This window comes from Centrocercus urophasianus, unplaced genomic scaffold (assembly GCF_019232065.1).
Source record: "Centrocercus urophasianus isolate 14NV4802_14NV808 unplaced genomic scaffold, USGS_Curo_1.0 seq_18, whole genome shotgun sequence".
NCBI classification, from domain to species: Eukaryota; Metazoa; Chordata; class Aves; order Galliformes; family Phasianidae; genus Centrocercus; species Centrocercus urophasianus.
The window spans coordinates 227510-248916 of NW_024884733.1; the positions used below are offsets into that span (position 1 = coordinate 227510).

A 21407-nucleotide genomic window follows, 5' to 3' on the forward strand; every position below is an offset into this window, starting at 1 on the left:
CGGATCCCTCCGCCCCGCTCGTCACGGAACCGGGCCAAACCAGCCCGCAAACCATTGACACACTGGAAGTCAACACTCATCTTCCACTTGTACTGGCTAGGGCACAGGAGTGGTTCCCATATCAAATTTCCTAGTGTGAGTTGTCGGAGGGGATCTCACAGTACCTGAATGTTCAGAGTGCAGCTTTTTCAGTGGTTGCATTGTACCTGGAAGACACTGAGCTTGTGATTGTCCTGTGTAAGGACCTCAGTTGGGTTGAAGCATTGATTCTGGAGCTTGAAGGTAAATCCAAAGTCTTGCAGAAGAGAGCCTTGTGCTTTGTATTAGTTAAACAAGCCAAGTGGTTTATTACAAACGATAATCATAGAAAATGCTTCCATTAAAAAAAAAACAAACACAAAACTCTAAGAATAATCTTGGTAATGATTTTGTGTATATCACTTTGCTTCCATGACAGAGTTCTATGTTTTTCCATTAGGGTGCTCAGCATTTCCCAGTCATAGAATTTGGACAAGGCTGGACAGAAGATGAAACTGGAAAATGCAAGGATTGAGGCAGATGAGAAGTCTAAGCTAATTCTGTGCTTTAGCTGATGTTAGCAGTCTAAACATAAATACTGAAATTATTTAGAACAAATTCTAAAAGATGAGCAAACAAAGGACAGTGTTTCTATGTAAAGTATTTATGTTTTACTGATTGAAGTATTCCTTGTGCATAGTGGAAAAAGCCTATTTTGCTTAGGGCAGGAAAGTTAACGTTCTCATGTCTTCCTCCTCCCTTAGGAGTATGCTTGCATTGCTAAAGTGATAAAACTCAGCGGAGTTTTATAATCCACAGATAACATTTAATTGTATAAAAAATTGTATAAAAAATGTTTCCTTCTCTACCCCAGCTTCCTAAAAACAATATTGATCACTCCAACCTGCATCAAGAACATATTCTCATGATTTTTCCTTTTTCTTCTTCTGAGAAGAAAAAGGAACATGCCGGTGTTGGATATACTATGTCAGTGCCAGGCACCAAGCCTGTGCAGTGGGACAGTGGGAATCTGCATGGAGCACAAACCTGACCTTGCCATCGTGGCTGGTTGTGGCCAGCTTTGCTGAACTGCATGATGTAGATGAACATGAGCAAGTAGGATGGGTTAGCAGATGCCCTGCTAAGCTTCATGAATTTGGCTATAATGAGTCACCTGAAGTTACTGCTTGCTTAGAAGAGTTGTCAAAATAGGAAGTGTGAGCGACTAGTGAAAATGAAACAATTGTCACTTTGTGGACTCATGGTGGCGTGTAGGTGGAGCAGCTTGCCAGGAGGTGGGGCCAGGCTTTGTAATCCAGCTGTATCTGTGTTATTTTTTGTAAGCTAATTCATGAACTCAAAATGGAGCTGGGCACTGCTTGCACATGGTTGAACATGCTGTGTGTGGCACCTCCAGAAAGGGCAGCATGGGCTCCTGCACTATCTGCTCAGAGGGGAAAACTGCCTGCTTAGTAGTGGAATTCCTAAAACAAGCTTAACCCATGTGATTTTCAAAATCTTCATGCTTGCATCTTCTTTGTGGAGAGACCAGCAGTGTTTTTTGGCTTCATAGAGCAGTGTCATTTACTTGAAAAGCTGCTCATGGCCAAGAGATTTTAGGTAGAGCCTGAGGGATGAGAAAGAAAGTAATTGGGATGTAGAATGGGAACTCCAGAGTGGGGGCAGCTACCACCCGGGTTACTTGCAAGTACAGTTTGCACTGCTAATGTGGGTGAGGAAATCCCAGAACTGCTGTATTTCACAGCTGGAGAAGCAAATGGAAATTGCTTTCTGAATAAATGGCTATTCCAGGTTTGGTTCTCTTCTAGTCTTACTAGATTTTTTAAAACTATGTTGTTATATGGTAGTGTCTTACTGTCAGAGGTCTCATTTTTGTACACTAAATGACTGTCAGCTGAAATGGTAATTGAACTTGATGTAGAAGACTGCTCAGATACCATGGAGTATACATAATGTCAGTAAACTTGCGGATATTCTTTCCAACATGACCAGCAAACGTGTCTGGCTTGCAGCCAAACCATTGGCAGCATGTTTGGGATTGGAGACTTCTGCACCACAAGGCTGTTTAACAGACATTCTCAGGCTGTTGTGGGGACAAGTTCCACTTCTTTAATTTTTTTCCCAGATAAAAAGGATGAAATCAAAGGCAGTACTGTGGAGCTAGGCAAAGGCCAATTTGCTGCTTATATGACTGACATGGCTGTGAAGTGGCCCCCAGCAGGTGCCAGGATGTGGATGGCTGCCTCTGAGCAGGCTCCATCTCTGCCACCAGGCTTTTGCGTGCCACAAGTTCAGTGTGAGCTTTGGAAGGGATCGGAGGCTGTATCACAAGGCATGTTCACTGATCTGTACTGCGGGAAGGAAGTAGATATGGCTCCATTGTCACCACCAAGCTGTGCAGGCAGCTGTGGAGAAACAGAATCACAGAATCACAGAATCACAGAATCGTAGGGGTTGGAAGGGACCTCCAGAGATCATCTAGTCCAACCCCCTGACAAAACAGGTTCCCTACACCAGGTCGCACAAGTAGGCGTCCAGGCGGGTCTTGAATATCTGCAGAGAAAGAGACTCCACAACCTCCCTGGGCAGCCTGTTCCAGTGCTCCGTCACCTCACCTAAAGAAGTTCTTGTGCACATTTGTGCAGAACTTCCTATGCTGCAGTTTCCGGCCGTTTCTCCTTGTCCTGTCTCCACACACTGCTGGAAACAGTCTGGCCTCGCCGCTCTGCCCCCTACCTTAGATATTTATAGACCTGGGTCAGGTCCCCTCTCAGTCTTCTTTTCTCAAGGCTGAACAGACCCAGTTCACTCAGCCTTTCTTCATAGGGAGATGCTTCAGACCCTTCACCATCTTTGTGGCCCTCTGCTGGATTCTTTCCCAGAGTTCGCTGTATTTTTTGTGCTGGGGAACCCAGAACTGGACACAATACTCCAGATGAGGCCTTACCAGGGCAGAGTAGAGGGGGGGGGGGATCACCTCCCTCGATCTGCTGGCCACACTCTTTCTTATGCACCCCAGAATGACATTGGCCTTTTTGGCCATAGGGGCACACTGCTGGCTTATGGCCAACCTGTCATCCATCGGGACACCCAGGTCCCTCTTGGCAGAGCTCCTCTCCAGCAGGTCATCCTCCAACCTGTACTGGTGCATGCAATTATTCCTCCCTAGATGCAAAACTCCACACTTGCTTTTGTTAAACTTCATCTGGTTTCCTATTGCCCAGCTAACATGTTAAACTCCTCAGCCTGACCATGCAAATCCCTTCTCTGGGGTTATGGTGGCTGTTCAAGCCTCTCAGGTTCTGCTCCACCTAATTCTAGGATAAGTGGATTCCTTCCTGATTGATTTCTGCTGCTTGAAATTGTTGGTGCCTTTTAGAAAATCACAAAGTTGCACGTAATACAGGCGAAAGCTAAGGGACAGGAGAGAGCTGCTTCCATCTGATTTGACAAAATTTGCTAAAAATGAACAGTGCTCTGGTAAAGATTTTGGGAGGTTTAGCTGGCCTTCAAACACTTGCTAAACCCTTCTTTTCAATTCTTTTCAATCCAAACCACATATTTTCAAAAATAGATTTAAAATAGTCCAGTAACCTTTCTTTTCCTTTTTCTTTTTCTTTTTTTTTTTCTTTTTTCTTTTTTTTTTCTTTTTTTCTTTTCACATGGGTTGGCTCTGTCAGATGAGCAGTTTTGCAGTCATGCTTTCTGCAGTTTTTTCCCATTGCTTTCTTGTGCAAAACAGCCTCACTGGAGATAGTGAGTGTCTGAAGGAGAAAATAAGATATCTACGTAGTCTTCCCTCTCGATAGTATATGTTTAAAAGTATAAAAAGATTGACTTTAATGTGGTACACCAACAACTGACATATATTGAAAATCTTCAAGTAGATGCTTTCACTTAAGAGAACTTCTGCTTTATTCCCTGCTATATCCCAGCACTGTGCTGTGATTAGAAAAATGCTAGCAAATGAGTGCTATCAGAAGAAATAAGCAATGTGTGCAGGCAATGGTATTTGCCATAACATTTGACGTTCTGCCAGCTACAGATGGGTTAGTTTTGTGAAGTGGAGGTTTATTTAGAATGAGAATTTGAATTTACAGTTGTAATGACTAAAAGGAAGCAGTTTGGGTATCTAATAGTCTTGCATTGATTATCCTTTAGCAATTCATTTTGTAGCATGAGATTCATTGAGCCTAGGCTGATTCTAACTGAAATCAATAAAAACTTTGTAATCGACTTAAAAAGAATGCAGATACATTTGTTGTAGTAAAAAAAAAAGAAATTTTGGTAAAAGTAAACTTACACGCAGAATAAAAGATGCGTTCTAAATGTGACACTAGTTTTTTCTGAGGTGCAGATCTCAGTGTACTTTCTTTTGGTTGTGTTTAGAAATCTCCATTCTCAAAAGATGGCAATTGGATTCATCATGAAACATTCCATTGTACTGAAATGCTGGTGTTCATGCATGTGTACATGCACACAGCTGTATGCTCATGCAGGACATTGCCTTGTAGAGCCTCACTGTCATTCTCCTGGAATTTTCTGAGGGAAGGCTTTTGCTCTGTGATCTTTTGAGGAACAAGTTCCTTGGTATGAAAACTGAGGAAAACTTAGTTGAGTTTTAATTATATAGGGGTAGCTAGGTCTGTGGTTACAGTCCTATCTTTTCTCTCTCGTTAGGGCTAATTGGTTCATTGTGTTTGTTGACAGTTGCCAGAATGTAAGGAGGCAAAACTTATTGAAATAGATTTTTGAGGATTGTGACTGGCATCCAAATGTATTTTAGGTCACTCTTGTGCAGTTCTGCCTTGTCTGAGGTTGTTTAATTCTTGTCAGAGACACTCCTATGGACCAGATTAAATCTGGCACCATATTACATATATTTTTTGCTTTTGTTTTTTAACCATGTGAAAACACTATAAAAAACGTAAGCCTGTTAAAGTACAGTGTAGTACTAGTATGGTAACATGCTCTGGGAAGTCCTTGTTTCTGGGATCTCCAGCATCTTAAAGCACCAACTGGTTAGTTCTGAGATCTCCGTAATACGCATAGGATGACTCTTGCAGGAAAAAATGGGCTTTCAGTTTATTAATAACTGGCCATAATTACACATGTTCAGTACTGTTCCCAGCTTGCCCTGTCACTGTGTGCCATGCAGCATGGAGTATTTGCCATTGCTGAGGGGCAGCACTGTGCTGTGCTGCCCTCTGGACGCTCAACTGCTATTGTTGACTCGCTCATGCTGTCTATTTTCATGTGGACATGAGTGCTGAGTGCATGAATTCTTCTGTACACTTCATGGGAGCCATGTGACTATAGCTTCAGTGTTGCTTTTTCAGTTTTCACTGTCTCATGATAAAAGGTAGACAGTTTTCTTCCAAGTCTCTTTGCAGGAAGCAGCCGGTGAATATACACTTTCAATCAGACCTTGTAATTGAGTTGAAACTGCAGAAGAAAAAAAGAAACTGTGACTCTACTGGCCAGTCAGCCTGTGGACCCCTGCTACTTGAGATACAATCAGGGGATGTGGTGGGAAGCAGCAGAGGAAGCGTCCTGATGCAGACTTGCAGCAGCCAGCAGTGCCCTGGCTGGTGCTTGCAGCTGCTCAGGACAAAGCTTCCCGAGATGTTGCAGCAAGGAAATTAATTGTGTAATATGATGCCAAGTGTAAATCTAGAATTAAAAATCGAGTTTTAAAGACTGCTTGATTTTTACTTCAATGCGTTCATGTTATTAATCACAAAATAGCACCATAAAATGTGTAGTTATATTCATTCCTGCCTTACTCTTCAGTGTAAGCTATTTATCTAGTGCTGTAGCAAATGTTGATGGAGTCTTGCCAAAATGCACAGATCAAGAGATGAGACAGAAATAGACGTGGATTGTACTGGAGTTCAGTCTGCAGAAAGAATTTAAAGAGCATTATGAACAATGTTTTACTCGATTCAGATTGTTGTTAACGAGGGGAAATAAACAAAACCAGAGAATAATCTGACAACCTTTTCAGATGTTCTCTGGGAACTGTGCGTGGGCCAGTGTCAGTAAGTGCTGCCTCTCCCATGCCAAACTGTGAGGCAGCAGTGGTTGCAGCTCTTGTCAGTTGCTTGGCCTTCGCTGTAGGCTGAAGGAAGCAAGTCCTTGCAGAGCTTGCATGCTGTATAGAATCAATAAATGCTGCTTTTTTTTTTTCTTCTGGTTATGAGAAAAGAGAAGAAATATCACGAACTAATGTACTCTTGGAAATATGAGACTTAGAAGACCCAGACATAAAGCCTTCATACACAGAAGAGATGCTTGAGAAGAGCATGAGCAGCCGTTCTCTGTGGACTTAGTTCCCTGGGATGGCTCAGGACCTGAGTGGAGAGGACCACTGGGCTCGATAATCTCCATGGCTCTTTGCGTCCTCTGGCTTCTCTCAGGGACTGCTGGCTGAGTTGTCAGCTGTCGATGCAATCTGTAATTTAGGCAGTCATCCATTGAGAGTTTGCTAGGGATGGCCAAAGGCACTTGAGAAGTGCTGGCTGCAGGCCTCTGGTGAGAGCAGACCTCCAGAGCTGCTCAAGCAACTGGGGAGCAGATGGCGGGGCTCTATATGCCCTTTTGTCCTCAGGAATGGAAAACTTGCCTCATGGTTTTTTATAGTTTGGGCACGTGAGAGCCTCTGCCATTGTTTTGATTTTTAACCATATAATGTAACGAGTTCTAGTCTGTTTTCCTGTTTTTTTTTTTTTTTTTTTTTTTTTTTTGGTCTGTGTCTGTGTGCTAGCAGCAGACAAACTTTTGCTTACACTAGAGGGAATTTACAAGTAGATTATTTCCTTGGAGCAAAAGTCATCCTGGAGACCTACTTCAGGCTTTCTTTATTTTCAGCATGAGGGAATAGGTTTTCCATTGGTAGTTCCACTGCGAGTGCGATCTAGTGCCACCCATGCTAGGAGCCTGAGGAACTGCAGGACTGTTCTGAGTAGAGAATTGGTAACAAACCAAATTAATTTTAACAGTCTCATGAAGATGAGGCTATTCTGCATATCCTGTTCTATTACTGTAATTCTTAGGAAAGTAAACAGTATTCTTATTGTTACTATGCTAGGCAAATTAGCAAATTAGCCTAATTTTTCCGTGCAATGGCATTTGGTTAAAAAAACCCAAAACTTCTGAAAAACTACACTGAAGGCCTATAAACTGAATTTAGTGCTGATTGTGTTGAATGGGAAATGCTAATGCACATGTGCCGTTTAGGGCACATTTTTTAGCAAAACCTCTCCTGCACCTTTGGTCTCTAGATTTCATTCATACTTTGGCTGCTGCATCAAGATTGATAGTGAAGAGTGAGGTGTACAAGGGTGAATACTGTCTTCATTGGTGAAGTGAAGATGAAGCTGCAATAATGCTTCACAGTGTCAGACTGCTTGGCAGTGACTCACAGTATGCATGGACTGTCTGCCTGGCTTTTGTTTGATTATCCAAGGGAAGCATAAAAGCTGCATGTGCAAACAGTCTTCTTCCAGTCAGTAGTCTTCTGAAGTTGAAGTTGCATGTTAAAGTTAATAGTGATAAGTCAGGAGGCTGAAAAACTAATTTAAAAAAAGAAAAGGAAGGGGGGGAAGGGTGGCTGCACTAAGGTTGCTCATCTAATGTGAGGTTGCTGGGTTGGTTTGGCTTCTTTTTTGCCTGGTAAAGAATCTGGCAAAAGTTGTTCACTGCAATTCTTGGACATTTCAAACATGAATATGATTACACCCAGGTTAGAGTCTGAAAGCTAAAAGAAATGGAGCCACAGGGGTCATAATTGGAACCCCTATAAATCTGTGATTTTGTGACCTCTGGTGGAAGCTTGTGAGTGGACTGCAGCTGTGTAAAGTCCTGACATGTAGCACCGAATTTGCTCTTCAGAAATTAAGGATTTCTGCTTATGTGCCCCTAGGACAGCCAGCTGGCTGGGGGCTTATTAAGAGTAACTTTATCATTACTTTTGTTATCCTTGGCAAGCAGTGACTCATAAAGGCTTTCCGAATTATAGGCGGAGCATTAAAATTGATTGGATACAGAAAGGGAAGTTTGATGGAACAAGTCATATTCTTTCATCAGATAAAACTTAATGCACACCACTGCTGGAAAATAGCTTTTAAGGAATAATTGCACTTCAGTTTTTTTGAGCATTAGTTCTGTTTAGGCATCACAGATGTCCTAGCTGATCATTCCCAATCCTGTGTCATCTTTAAAACTAGTGGGACAAATGTTTGAGATTCTGTACAGGAAACAAGACTGGGAGATGGATCTGATACAAAAATAATGGTGTGTGGGAGGTGGATATACGTGTGCGTATATGAAATGTATATTAGCCTACCGATCTAAAAACTGTCAAAATTGATGTAACTAAGAAGTGTCACTTGGATGGAGAAACAGGATGGGAAGTAATGAAGTTCTGCCTTACCCATGAGATGAATGAATTTTAACTACACCCTGTGTGTGATCTCCATCCCCATTTTTTCATATTCTGTTCTTTACACACTGCATGCTGTTTGTTGTCAAATCTTACCCTGGAGCTTTTGCACGAATGACTGTAAGGCACAGACTAGGAGAGTAGACCTAGAGTGAATTCAGCAGTGCTGAATATCTGAGTTATGTTGTCAGCTATTTATAATGAGTTCAGTACTTCAGACTGCTCTTTGACCTGTACAGTTCTAGGCTACAAAGGGTTACACTTCCACATCAGTACAAAGATGATAGATTTTACAATCTGTATGACTGACATTACACCAGCAAATGAGTTACAATGGGGGTAACATCAAATTGTGTAGCTAAACAAGAACTAGTAAATGGCAATTGTAATTGCATTGGGTATTAAAGATCAGGGTGTTTTTGCTGTTGTGCTCCCCCACTCCAATTCATAGGCTACTAAATCTGAAGTTTATTTCTTTTTTGGAAAGCATCCAAAGGTGTATGGTTCTGTCTTTGCTTGGTTTCGGTGTTTGTTTAGTCATTTTTAATTCTGGATATTTGAGAGAGACGTTCTTGCTCTGAATTAGATGAAGGGTTTCTTTTTTTGGCTGAAAGAACTCCACATAATTTGGCATATCTGCTGAAATTCCTTCTGCTACTAGGTATCAGCATTGTTGTTTTCCTTCCAGAACAAACAAATTCAGTGTTCTGAATTGATAGAAGTAGGTAAATGGCTCCTGTATTCCTCTGCTAGATTGTTCTAATACATTCATTTAAAACAGATATTTAGTACAGATGTTTTACATGATCAAGATCAAGATAAGATGCCAAATTTGCAAACAGCCTTTGCAATAATTATGAATATGTGTCACGCTAGGTAGTTTTTGGCTTTCCCAAGGTGCTTGCTATTCATAGAATGGCCTGGGTTGAAAAGGACCTCAATGATCATCCAGTTCCAACCCCCTGCTATGTGCAGGGTCACCAACTAGCAGACCAGGCTGCCCAGAGCCACATCCAGCCTGGCCTGGAATGCCTCCAGGAATGGGGCATCCACAACCTCCTTGGGCAACCTGCTCTAGAGTGTCTGTGTGAAAAACTTCCTCCTATCTACTTCCTCCTAATATCCAACCTAAACCTCCCCTGCCTCAGTTTAAAACCACTCCCCCTTGTTCTATTACTATCAACCCATGTAAGCAGTCATTCTCCCTTCTTTCTATATACTCCCTTCAAGTACTGGAAGGCCCCAATGAGGTCTCCTTGGAGCCTTCTCTTCTCCAAGCTAAACAAGCCCAGTTCCCTGAGCCTTTCTTCACAGGAGAGGTACTCCAGCCCTCTCATCATCTTAGTGGCTGTCCTCTGGACCTGTTCCAAGAGGTATGTATCTTTCTTGTGCTTGACTCCACATGGGGCATCACGTGTGCTGAGTAGAGGGGGACAATCACCTCCATCTTCCTGCTGGCCACCCCTTTTTTAATGCAGCCCACAATATAGTTGGCCTTCTGGGCTGTGAGCACACACTGTTGGCTCATGTCTGGATTCTCAAACATCAGGATGATGCACAGAACAAAAATGTGCTTTCACGCAAACACTAGAAACTGTTCTGAATGCCAATACATGAATCTTTTTATATCTGTAGCAGTTATGAGCAAGTTAACATAAAATACTATGCTTCTTTCATGTCTTAATTTAACTCCACAAAGCTTTTCCGTATTTTTGGGAATATATTTGTACCATGGGGGATGATTGCTTTTAAACCCCTTAACTTCCTTCAACAACTCTGCCTGCGTGCTTGTCCTGTATGGCTAGCATCTTTTGGGTGCTAGGAGAATTCTCTACTGTGGTCTGTCATTTTTTCACACCAGTGTAGTTCAGCAGTCATGTCTCAGTCTTGTTGCATCTGTTCATTCATTCTTCAGAGCTGCATCAGGACTGACAGTTGTAACTTGATTTGAACATTACAGTTGCCAGAAATTTTGTTGTGTTGCTCGTTTCACCTTCTCTAAGAGTTTTCATGGTGCTAAATGAGAGCACTTACATTCTTTTTTAAAGTCCTTTCTGGAGATGGTTCCTGGCTGGCATGTGAAATGAAAGCACTTGTAGCTGTCTTCTCACTCTTGCCTGTTCTGAGTGCTTTAAAGCCTGTCTTCACCTGTGCTGAGGAGACAGTCTCTGATAGTATATGCTCAGAGTATAGCATAGTGAGGAAAAAACTTGAAGGCTGTTTGAGTCCTTCTGGCAAGCATGCAGGTCACACAGGCTCAATGGCAGCATGACTGTGGATGAGAAACAGTTGATGCTGGGCTTTTGGTTCAAGCTACAGGCATTTGGATGGTGAGAGCCAGTAACATTACAGTTCATACCTTGAGTGGTACCCCTCTATAGGGTATGAGTGAAGAGTACTGAATGGCCTTTCTCCAGCTGTGTGATCAGACTATGTGGCCAGGAGAGGTGACAGAAGCCCAGAGTTGTGTGTGGTGCTGCCTTTCCAGATGCCTTCTACAGATAGTAAACAGTTTGTGTGGTGTCAGACTAGCTGTTGTTTTGCCCAAAACACTAGCAGTCTGCTTGAAGTCAGGGGTATTCCTGGCATCCATCAGAGGAGAGCTGGCTCTGAGAGGATTGGCAGCTCTCTTGTGCTGGGACTTACTTGGTGTCGCTGCTGTTCTTCCCTTAGAGAATCTCAGCTTCGCTGAAGAGGTGGAGCCCTTCCTGGGACCTTGTTTGCCCACAGCCGCAGAGCTGGTTGGAGCAACTGTCCCACTGCTGGGCTCTCTGTTCTGGCAGCTCTCCATGACACCACTTGTTCTGGCTTCCATTTGCAGCCTTGTGCTTCTGAGACCCCATCCTGAGCTGTGGCTGAATGCCGTTCCCAGGTTGTGCTGGTCGCTGAGCTCACAGCAGAGGGCAGCCAGCGCCTGGATGTGATCCCATGGCCTGCAGGCAGGGTCTGCACTTGGCATCTGCACCCCGCTGCCTGGGGAGAAAGGCACAGCTCACCCATCTGTGCTGGATGGGCTGTTTTAGCTTGGCTGAAGTAGTGTTACTTTTCATATCTATATATTATGGGGAAAAAAAGCCTTTCCAAAGGATTTGCTGCCCTAGAATTGAAAAATGTAATCCTTATATTGACGGAGTAATAGAGCTTGTGGTTTTACTATAGGTATAAAACTCATTCTATTCTATGCCTTAGAACAATGGCTGGCAGGATAGATTTTAAGCAGAACACTTTGGAGATAGCTTTGTTACAGGCATATGCTGTAAGGAACACCCAAAGGATGTTACCAGGCTGAGAAGGGGAATGGCAGAGTGAACACTGTGGGGAAGTCCTTACAATGACTCGTCCGGTGACAGTGAGGCATTTCTACTTGATCAGTAAATAACATTCACAAGAATCAAAATCAAATCAAAATTCCTATAAGAAACCATCAGGATACTTTCATACTCTAGGAGAGCTTTTTTGTCATCTTTTTGGTGACTTTTAAGCAAATTAAAAGCCTACCTTTATCAAGGGCATTCACAGTTACAACCCCCAAGCAAACCCATGTGTGATTGTAGTAGATTTAGTGATGAGTGTTGCTTATTTGTGTATGCTTGGCTCAGCACTTCAATCCAGGTCAATGAATGCCCTGTCCTTGTGCCAGTAGCAGCAGTTGCAGTGTGTGCCAAGGACGGGTAAAGAATGAAGTGCCCGAGTGCCAAGTTAGATTGAGATAAAATGTCAAGAAATAGCAGCCTCAGGTAAAGCAGCTAGTATCACATTTGGTACTTCTTCACATTTTCCAGAAACAGTTGTGTGGGTAAATTTCATTATTTTCTGGTGCAGCCACTTTTTGGGATTTTTTGTTCCCTTCTAATTAATGAGAGCAGTGTAGTGATGGATATAAGTAAATGTGTGTGAAAGAAACAACACAGAACATGCTATGTCCCTATAAATGCTTATGACACTCAGAAGCTGGTAATGCTGGAATGACGTTGGAGTCACTATGTTTGAAACTATAGATCTCAGTGCTGAATATTCTATTGAGTCCTCCTTTCTGTTTTTAATACTGCTGTTTTTTTTTCTTTTCAGATTTTATCAATCTGAAAAATCATGATCTCTTCAGATGAAATTCTCCTGATTGCTTTGTGTCTTCCTCATACTACATGTTTTCCTTTTTTTTTTTTTTTTTTTTTCCATCCCAGAAATTGGTCCAGTGACGATAACCACAGATCCCAAGAAATTTCAGTTTGAACTCCGGGAGCTTTATGTTCAGGTGAGTGACTTGTTCATCCTCTATAGTTCTAGCAATATGCCTTATTTTCTCCCTATGATCATTCGTCTCTTGTTAGTGCTTCTGCTGTAATGCTTCATGTAGATATAGGTGCAAAAACTATCATCTTCTTGTTCTCTGCATATCTGAATTCGTGATTATAGTTAATTACTTTGTCTTAGTTTACATCATTGTATGGATACTTTGCTCATTGATCAATAACACAAGAAAGACTAGTTAGTCAATGATAATACTTATTTTGAATCCTATTAGTTTTGCCACTTGTTCACAGATACTTTTATGAGCTGCTTTATTATTTCCTGTAAGTTATTTCTGTAGTTCTAATTAACTAATTAATGTACAAAAGGACTCTTTTAAGACCTGTCAGGTGCGACATAGACACTTCCTTCATTGTCCTGTGTTAACAAGCACCTAATGATTCAAAGGTAGCAGGCTGACTCACGTAACCTGGTATAAGGAGATAAGTGATGGATTTTGAACCACCATAATATGTCTCCCATGATTTTTTCTGTGAGAATGAGTTGCAAATGATATCTGGATCAGGTGCTGGAAGGAAAGAGAAGTATTGGAGTGGAGTTAGCTTTACTGTAAATCCCATTCTTCAGTCAAACACTGCCTGAGGTTATACTGCTGGACAAGCTTCTGGCTTTAAGGACAGTGTTTTAGAAATGGGCAAATGGTATAAACGGTTTAAGGCTGTTTAGAAGCCAATGGTGCTAGTTAGGGTAGAATTAATAGTTTAAAAATTGCAAGAAAGGTTGAAATTCTGAGAAAACAATAGTAAATTTTCAAGGAGGGAGAAAATGCTAGCCATTGTGCTTTTTCTGTCTCTTTTATAGGGAGATTAAAAATTGGTCCCATCTTTAGCTACTGGAAAATAATTTTAACTGTTTTGAAAAAGGATATGAACCAGATGAAGCTTTCAGGAAATTAAAACTCTTAATTTGCTAACAAGTTGTTTAAAGGTCACTATCTGACTTAAGAATTTTTCTCTAATCGTCAGTGACTGCAATTTCATAATTATTCTCAAGGTGTGTTCATTCAGCTGAATTAAAAACGATTTACTATAATGGATTAAGTTGGTGAAGGGCCAAAATAAAGAAATTAAAGTGGTTAGATAAGGACTGATAGGATATCTTGCAGCAGTTCTTTCAGAGAATGTGAACACTTCTGTAATATTCATTACGGATAATTCACCTAGAAGGGCAGTGACTGAATATTATGAAAGTAGTGAAAGTCTTGAGATAAATCGTTCTCAGTTAAAGTTGTAGAACAAATATTCTCATTAATGAACAAAACTAAAATTAAGATGAAGTTAAATTATTTAAAGGAGTCTTACGTATCTTAGATAGAAATAGGCCAAAACTCCAAAACTTCTTCTTGAGCACCAGGAAAATGCAGATCCTTGCAACAAAAATATTCTGAGTACAGAACAGTTGGAATGTTTGGACAGCATTTGACAGAGTCTTTCGGTTAGTATTTGACAACAGTTTAAGACTAGTCTGTGTGCATCTCTCTAGAGAAACTAAGTCCTGTTCTTTTTATATTCAAACTAGTCAAGAAAATATTCCTTTTCCTCAACTAGAGGTGGGAATAGAGATATTATATTTAGAAGATGGTTGCAGAAATAAGCTATTATCTTGACTTTGCCAGGTTTTTCCCAGGTTTAATTGGGAGATTCTTTTGCTGAAGATAACATTTGCTCTGCAGAAGTTAAAAAATCTTAGAACCGTAGAATCACCAGGGTTGGAAAAGACCTCCAAGATCATCCAGTCCAACCATCTGCATACCACCAATATTTCCACACTAAACCATGTCCTTTAGTACAACATCTAAACATTTCTTGAGCACTCCAGGGACTGTGACTCCACCACCTCACTGGGCAGCCCATTCAAGTGCCCGACTTTCTCTTTCAGAGAAGAAATTCTTCCTAGTGTCCAACCTGAACCTGGCACAACTTGAGGCCATTCCTACTATTGCTAGAAGAGGCTGGCCTCCAACTTGCCACAACCTCCTTTCAGGCAGTTGTAGAGCAGTAAGGTCTCCCTGAGCCTCCTAGTCTCCAAACTAAACAGCCTCCATTCCCTCAGCTGTTCCTCATAAGGCCTGTGCTCCAGACACCCACCAGTTTCTTTGCCCTTCTCTGGACGTGCTACAGGGCCTCAATGTCTTTCTTGTAGTGAGGGGTCCAAAACTGAACACAGCACTCTGGGTGCAGCCTCACCAGTGCTGAGTACAGAATCATTTAGTGTATATTGTTTTATCCCTTAGGATTGTACAGACGTTGCTAGGATGAAGTTCAGACATGACAAAAATTTTGGAAAATTATCTTTTGAGTTTCATGCACTCCAGAGTCTACTACTTATTTTTTCCATTAAAGTAAGACTACATACAGAAGTAGGCAAGTAACTCTCTTTTACATAGATTAGAAGTTTAAGATACTCTTTTTATGAAATTGGGTCAAAATTACAGAGAGTTGAAAAGTTGTTACTGATTTAAAATATTTGATTGGGATCAACTGAAGTTCTGGAGGACTGAGGAACTGTGGGAGGCAGGGCCTTTTTTTCCCTGATGTTTATCCTCAAAACAGTTTCTGATTGCCCTGAAGTACTAAAAATTAGATGCAACAATTGCATTATTTTTTTTCTTCTTCCTTCCCAGCCTGTGGAGTATGTGTGAAGGTATGCTGATTAGCAGGCATGTTGATTAAATATAAAAGTTACTTCTTTTAATAGTAATCTTAAAAATGCAGAGATCCGTTGCTGTTCACAAGGCTGGGTTTTACAGTTTGTGTTCAGCTATTTGGAAAGTTCTGTCTTCAATATGTGAAATTGATTTTTATGTAAATGAAAAAGAATAATTCTGTCAGTTTCTGTAATGTTAAATAAAGTCATTCTTGGAAGCCCTAAATGAATGGTCTGAAAAATTGGCAGCTGTGCAGCTGTCTGTGTGTCAGCATGGGTGACTGGGAAGCACATCACCTGTGTCCTCTGTTGAGCTCCTCATACTGCCTGCCCCACTGTGGGAAGTTCAGGGCAAGTCCTTGCCATCCTGGCAGCCAAATACCCTCCTGGAGAGCAGTCCTGCATGGCTGAGGTTACTTCCCTCTGTGGCTGTGATGTCTTGTGACTGCTGTGTGCTGCTGGAGCCATTGCATTGTCAGACAGGAAAGGAACGTGTGAGTAAAGAAACGGGGCTGGTACAGGAGCTGGAACTGACTGACACATCTCTCCCAGGAGAGACAAGAGTGACCATGACACTGGCCATTTTCAGGTCCAAGAGCAATTTTCTCCTCTGACTTCACTTTCCCTGAGTAATTTTTCTAGATGTTGCTCAAGTGTGAGTTTGTGACACTTTACAGAAAACATACAGGTGGGGGGGAGAGGAGTAAATAAAAGAAGATGAAACGTTCAAAAGAGACACTTTCTCAAGAGAAAATACTTTAATTGGTACGTTCTTTTCCTTTGAAAGTTTGTTTTTTCCTTCTTCTGTTTGAAAACAGGGTGGTGGAGACTGTCCAGAGATGAGCATTGGAGCAATTAAGATTGCTCTAGAAATCTCTCTTCCTGGTTCTTTCATCTATGTATTTACTGATGCACGATCCAAAGACTATAGACTCACCCATGAAGTACTTCAGCTCATTCAACAGAAGCAGTCACAGGTACATGAGAGATTTACATCCTAAGTTGATTTACATCTTTAATGCCATGTTTTCTCTGTACTGAAGGGTAAAATTCCACTATGTGAGGATCAGTGAAATCCATTTCTACAGTAAAAATAATGTCATTCTAGGAACTTTATTTTTTTTAAGTACAGATGTTTGATTAATAAAAACTTGAAGGAACATTTATTTTTAATGCTGTGGATTAAATAGTCCAAATGAAGCTTGTATATATGCTTGGTCAGTGTGTCAGTTACGTGGATGTTCTTATGTTGTTTTGAGACAGGTTTTCTGAGATGTCGAATCGCTTATAAATGAGTATCACTTATAAAGCGATTCTTGTTTGTTCCTTACTTCATTGCAAAGTAATAAGAGCCCATGCCAAGTGATGCACTTCTGCTATCAGGCCTCTGTGCTAGCTTTAAAATGTTTTCAAGTGAAAGTTTGCACTGCGTCCCAAATGACTTGGATGTTTTTTTGTTTGTTTTTTTCTTTTTAATACAGGTAGTATTTGTGCTAACTGGAGACTGTGATGACAGGGATCATATTGGTTACAAAGTCTATGAAGAAATTGCCTCAACAAGCTCTGGTCAAGTTTTTCACTTAGACAAAAAGCAAGTTAATGAGGTAAATTTTCCAAATTCTGCAGTATAGAACAGGGTAGAGGTTCAGATCTTTAAATGATCCCATTGTGATCTAGAGTAGTTAAGGGGAAATTCTAGATGTTCTCTTTTTGATACTTGAGCTTTGTTCAGTATTTCTCTCTTTTTGCTTCTGCAATATCAGGGTTCACTCTGTGACTTCTGTTTGTGTTGGGGAAGTGTAAACTGTCATATTTAAACAGACCTTCACCAGGTTCCCTCTGCATGTGTTGGAAGGCTTCCAGGAAGAGAGGCTTTAATACAGGGAGCTGGTTTGTGTCATGTGAGTAGTCAGCCCAGAGGCTTTCCCATTCTGTGTGAGAATGCAATATCAGCTTCAAATGAATACTTCGTTAGCAAATAAAGGATTGCTAGAAAGCCAGGATGTAAAAGTTCTTCACATAAAGCTCAGTTGTGAATGGATAAACTAGTAAGCTTCTAGTGCTCACACTTAACCATAATCACGTTTTAATCAACATTATTTTTTGGATAATCTTGACAGTTCTGCTGACAAATGATAATTCTGAGTCATGGTGAAATGCTTCCCTGTAATTGCTGACCCACAGTGTTGAATGAATGTTTTCTTTGATAATTACAGTGATTCTTAGAATTGAAATTACAATAATCCATGAGAAAATAATTTGGAGAGAGACAAAAACATATTTTAGTTATTTAGGGAGGTAGAATTTTTTCTACATTGTAAACAGCATTTGCAATAACTGGATCAGGTCTTTAAATTAAAAAAAAAATAAATTCCCTTCATTTGTAAAAAATTTGACAGTGACAAACATTGGAGATGAATTGCAGTTTTCTGCTGTTGTTGCTTAGGAAGACTGAAGTTCTTATTGGGAATGTAATAAGGTACAGGCAATGATGTGGAAGCGATCAAAAGGATGACCTTCTCCAATGATTAATCCTTCCAAAATTAGGGGAAAAGTTTGAGGAAAAGAAATTGGCTGTAGGGACAGTACAGTTTCTGAGCTGCATTTTGCAATTTTTGTGTAAGGAGGATAAAACTTCTCTCAGAAGACTCCCTAAAATCCCTTTGTACAGAATGGGACTTCTCATCTTGAGCTGTGCGTAAGAGGTTGATATCAGTGAGTGATGATATCAGTAGGTGATATTCTTGCAGGGTTTTTGTTTCCTGGGGTGGGTACAAGGGTGGAAGATTGTACTGCACTATATAATTGCATCTTCTTTCAGTGCTCATAGTGATCCCTTTGTTAAAACTTTACAATGCTTCCAAAACTTCTCCACCGTAACTGCTGAACAAATTGCATTACATTATTTAAAGTAAAATATATACTAAAAAGTCCCTGTGATAAGGGATGGAGAAAATGAGCTTACCAAAAGTCTGACATCCCAGATAAAGCCTTAGCTGCAGATTTTGCATCAGCAGTATTACTTTTCAAGGAACATATTCCTCAGTATGCAGATGCAAAGGAGCAGGAAATATAAGTTATCTGCATCAGCTGTTTATAGCACATCTCTTGCCTCAGGCAAGATTCAACAGACACTGAACTTGCTGTCCTTTTTATCTGAGGAGTCAGTGATGTGGGAAAAATGAAGTTCATAAATGTAAAATGTAGTCACTGTTTTGGGCATGGAAACAGCTAATGCTAAACTGTAGATTAGGGAGAGCTACAAATCACTGACTGAATGCCCTGCCAAGCCAGTGTCATGTTTTGTTAGACAAAATCATTTTTGGATCATTCTACTCCCCCTAAAAAAACAAACAAAGCTATTTTTGGTGTATAGTTACAGACTATTGCTCCCATCCTTGCCCTTGGTGTGCAGAATGAGGCAATATTACTAACTAGCTACAAGGAAACACAACAAAACGATGCTTGATACTTATCCAGTGCTTGCGTTTTTGAGAAGACTAAGAAATCACTCTGCCTTTTATTTTCTTTCTTTTTCCATTTCTGAAAAAGGATTTTATGATTTCAAACGCTACAGTTAACTTGGTAATAATTATGGTCAGCTGACATAGTTGTGTTGACTTCAGTCCAGTGTAAGATATTGGGTAGCTCCACTTAGGAGCGCTATTATTTGCTGGATTAGGGTCTTCTCACACCATGATAGGAGGGTCATATTTTGAAAAATGTGGCATGACCTCTGTGCATTAGATTAATTTGAATACTCTCAAGGTCTGAAATACAAGCTGTGGTTTTGTTATCTAAAATTCTGCTAGATTTTTCCTTAATATGGAATATCAGATGTACCATCATCTCCAGATGTAATGTTTATTGTTTTTGAGCACAGAGTTGTAAGTTTCTAATAGTATGATTCCAAGTAAATGTTATCGTATGTGATAAAATTTGGTAACATGATTCAAGATCAGTACAGGAGGAGAAGTGCTTCACGTTCCTAAAAGGGAAAGATTTAATATTAAAATTCTTAGTTCTACTTTTATTAAAAATTTGTGAGTACTACTGTATTTTACTACAAATTAATTAAGTACACGTCAGTTTTAAAGTTTGCAAAGTGGCCCCTGGTTTTCAGATATTTATCCTCTTGTGTTGGGGAAGTCCTTCCACCTAAAAGAACAGCAGCATTCTCATTTTTCCTCTGTCTTAGGAAGATTATTATGCTCTTTTATCAAAGCATTCCAATCCCGATCTCGAAAGATGTTTCATTAGGCTGACATTTCTTTGTCTGCAGTGATGTTCCATGACTGCAAATTAAGGTTGAGGAGTACAAAACACTCCAAATTAAAATGTGTTAAGTATCCTCATTAAACTTGAGTTAAACTCTGTCATTAAGAACAGATTCTACATTTTAATACTCGCATCCAGTTTTATTAGTTTATTTCCAGCCAACACTAGTTTTGAACTGAAGTTATGTTACACCATGCAGAGTTCTATTATGAGGGTGTTAAGTAAGGAAATTCCTGGAAATAATTCTGATGCCCCAGGGTTTGTAGCAATGCCAGAACTGGTATTCAAATGAATGGTGATGATCGGCAGAATATAAATTTGTTACAGTTTAAAAACAGAGGAGAAGAATTAGTCCACAGTTATTCCAATCATGCCTTCAGGTCACCTCGATTTGTTTGAGATAAAAATCAGTCATTACTGTGTCTGATGAATATGAGTGAACAGTATGACTAGAACCAGGCGTTCACAAGAGGGTGAGCTGAAAGAGTTCCTTGTTTCTTTCAGTACGTCATTTGCTTGATTTTTCTCACTCTAACCTAACTTCTAAATGTTACCCCACCTTCTCATCACTCAAAATATTTTTCCTCGGCTTCTTAAAAATACAGATTTCTTAACAGTTTTTAAAAGTAAAAGTGTGTTGTCCATACACAGTTTTGGAATACTGGGAGACCTGAACATGACTGAAGACGACTGCAGGCACTGTGTTGACACTGACATAAAAGAGGATGTTACTGAGTGACCTGCAAGGGGAATGAGACTGCATTAAAAATAAACGTAAAGAAGAAATTTGGAATTTGAGTGAGTTAGTACAAATGATGATGTGAATAAAATGAGGTAAGAAGGGAACAGAAGATGGAGTTGGGATCAGGCCAGTAACAGAACGCGTTAAAAGAAATGATGCAAAAGGAGTCATTTTTGCAGGAAAGGCACAGAAGGTTCCTGCCTGTAGGTTCACATTGATCTGGCCTGGAACCCAGTATTCTTCACACTGAGTTCTTTGCTGTGAATAGAAGTCTCTAAAGCCCACTGGAAAGCATGTTATTTCTTTTCACTATTAGTCCTCACTGAGGATGGAGAACTAGAAGTTAAATGTGTAGTTCAGGTTAGTGGATCTGAACCATGGAACTTTAAATAATGCTACATGTGGAAACAGTGTTTTGTTTCACTTTGTTAAAACAGCAAAAGGCCCCTCTATTGCTTGAAAAGAGTAACGCAAAGGTGAAAAGCTCAAAACTACTGTGTGCAGTTAAGGTTGCTGGTGTTGCTTGCAGCCTTCTCCTTCCCCCCAGGCAGTCAGAATGCCTTACTGTAGAAAAAGAAGGAATGGTTTTATGGCAGAGGCAGGTCATTGCTACCTGGGAGAGTATGGTTCTACTTTGGAAATACAGGCTGCACAGTAAGTGCTAAGCAAGGGAAGAAAAACTGGTTACAGCTGTTTTTTCTCTGTACTATATAGAACTTGGGTTCTATGGAAAAAGTAGCATGAGCATGTAAATTCGAGCTGTCACTGCCCTTGCAATTGCAAAAAGGATGTTTTAATGACAATTGAAAACAGACTTAATACCCACATTTCCTAAATTTGAAGTGCTTGAGATTCAGTTAAATTATTTATTATTTTTTAAAATTATTTTATAAACTATTCTTTTATTAAAGTTTTTTTTTTTTTTTTTTTTTTTTTTTTTTTTTTTTTTTT

At 40.3% G+C, this 21407-nt stretch overlaps 1 protein-coding gene across 1 annotated transcript in view; it reads left to right on the forward strand.

Annotated features, from left to right (window-relative positions):
• HMCN1 (hemicentin 1) overlaps positions 1-21407 on the forward strand; it is a 183958-nt gene that overhangs the window by 19760 nt on the left and 142791 nt on the right. The window contains exons 2-4 of the mRNA XM_042819403.1: positions 12664-12734; positions 16255-16413; positions 16918-17040. Coding sequence (XP_042675337.1) covers positions 12664-12734; positions 16255-16413; positions 16918-17040 — 353 coding nt within the window. The remainder of the gene's footprint in view (positions 1-12663; positions 12735-16254; positions 16414-16917; positions 17041-21407) is intronic.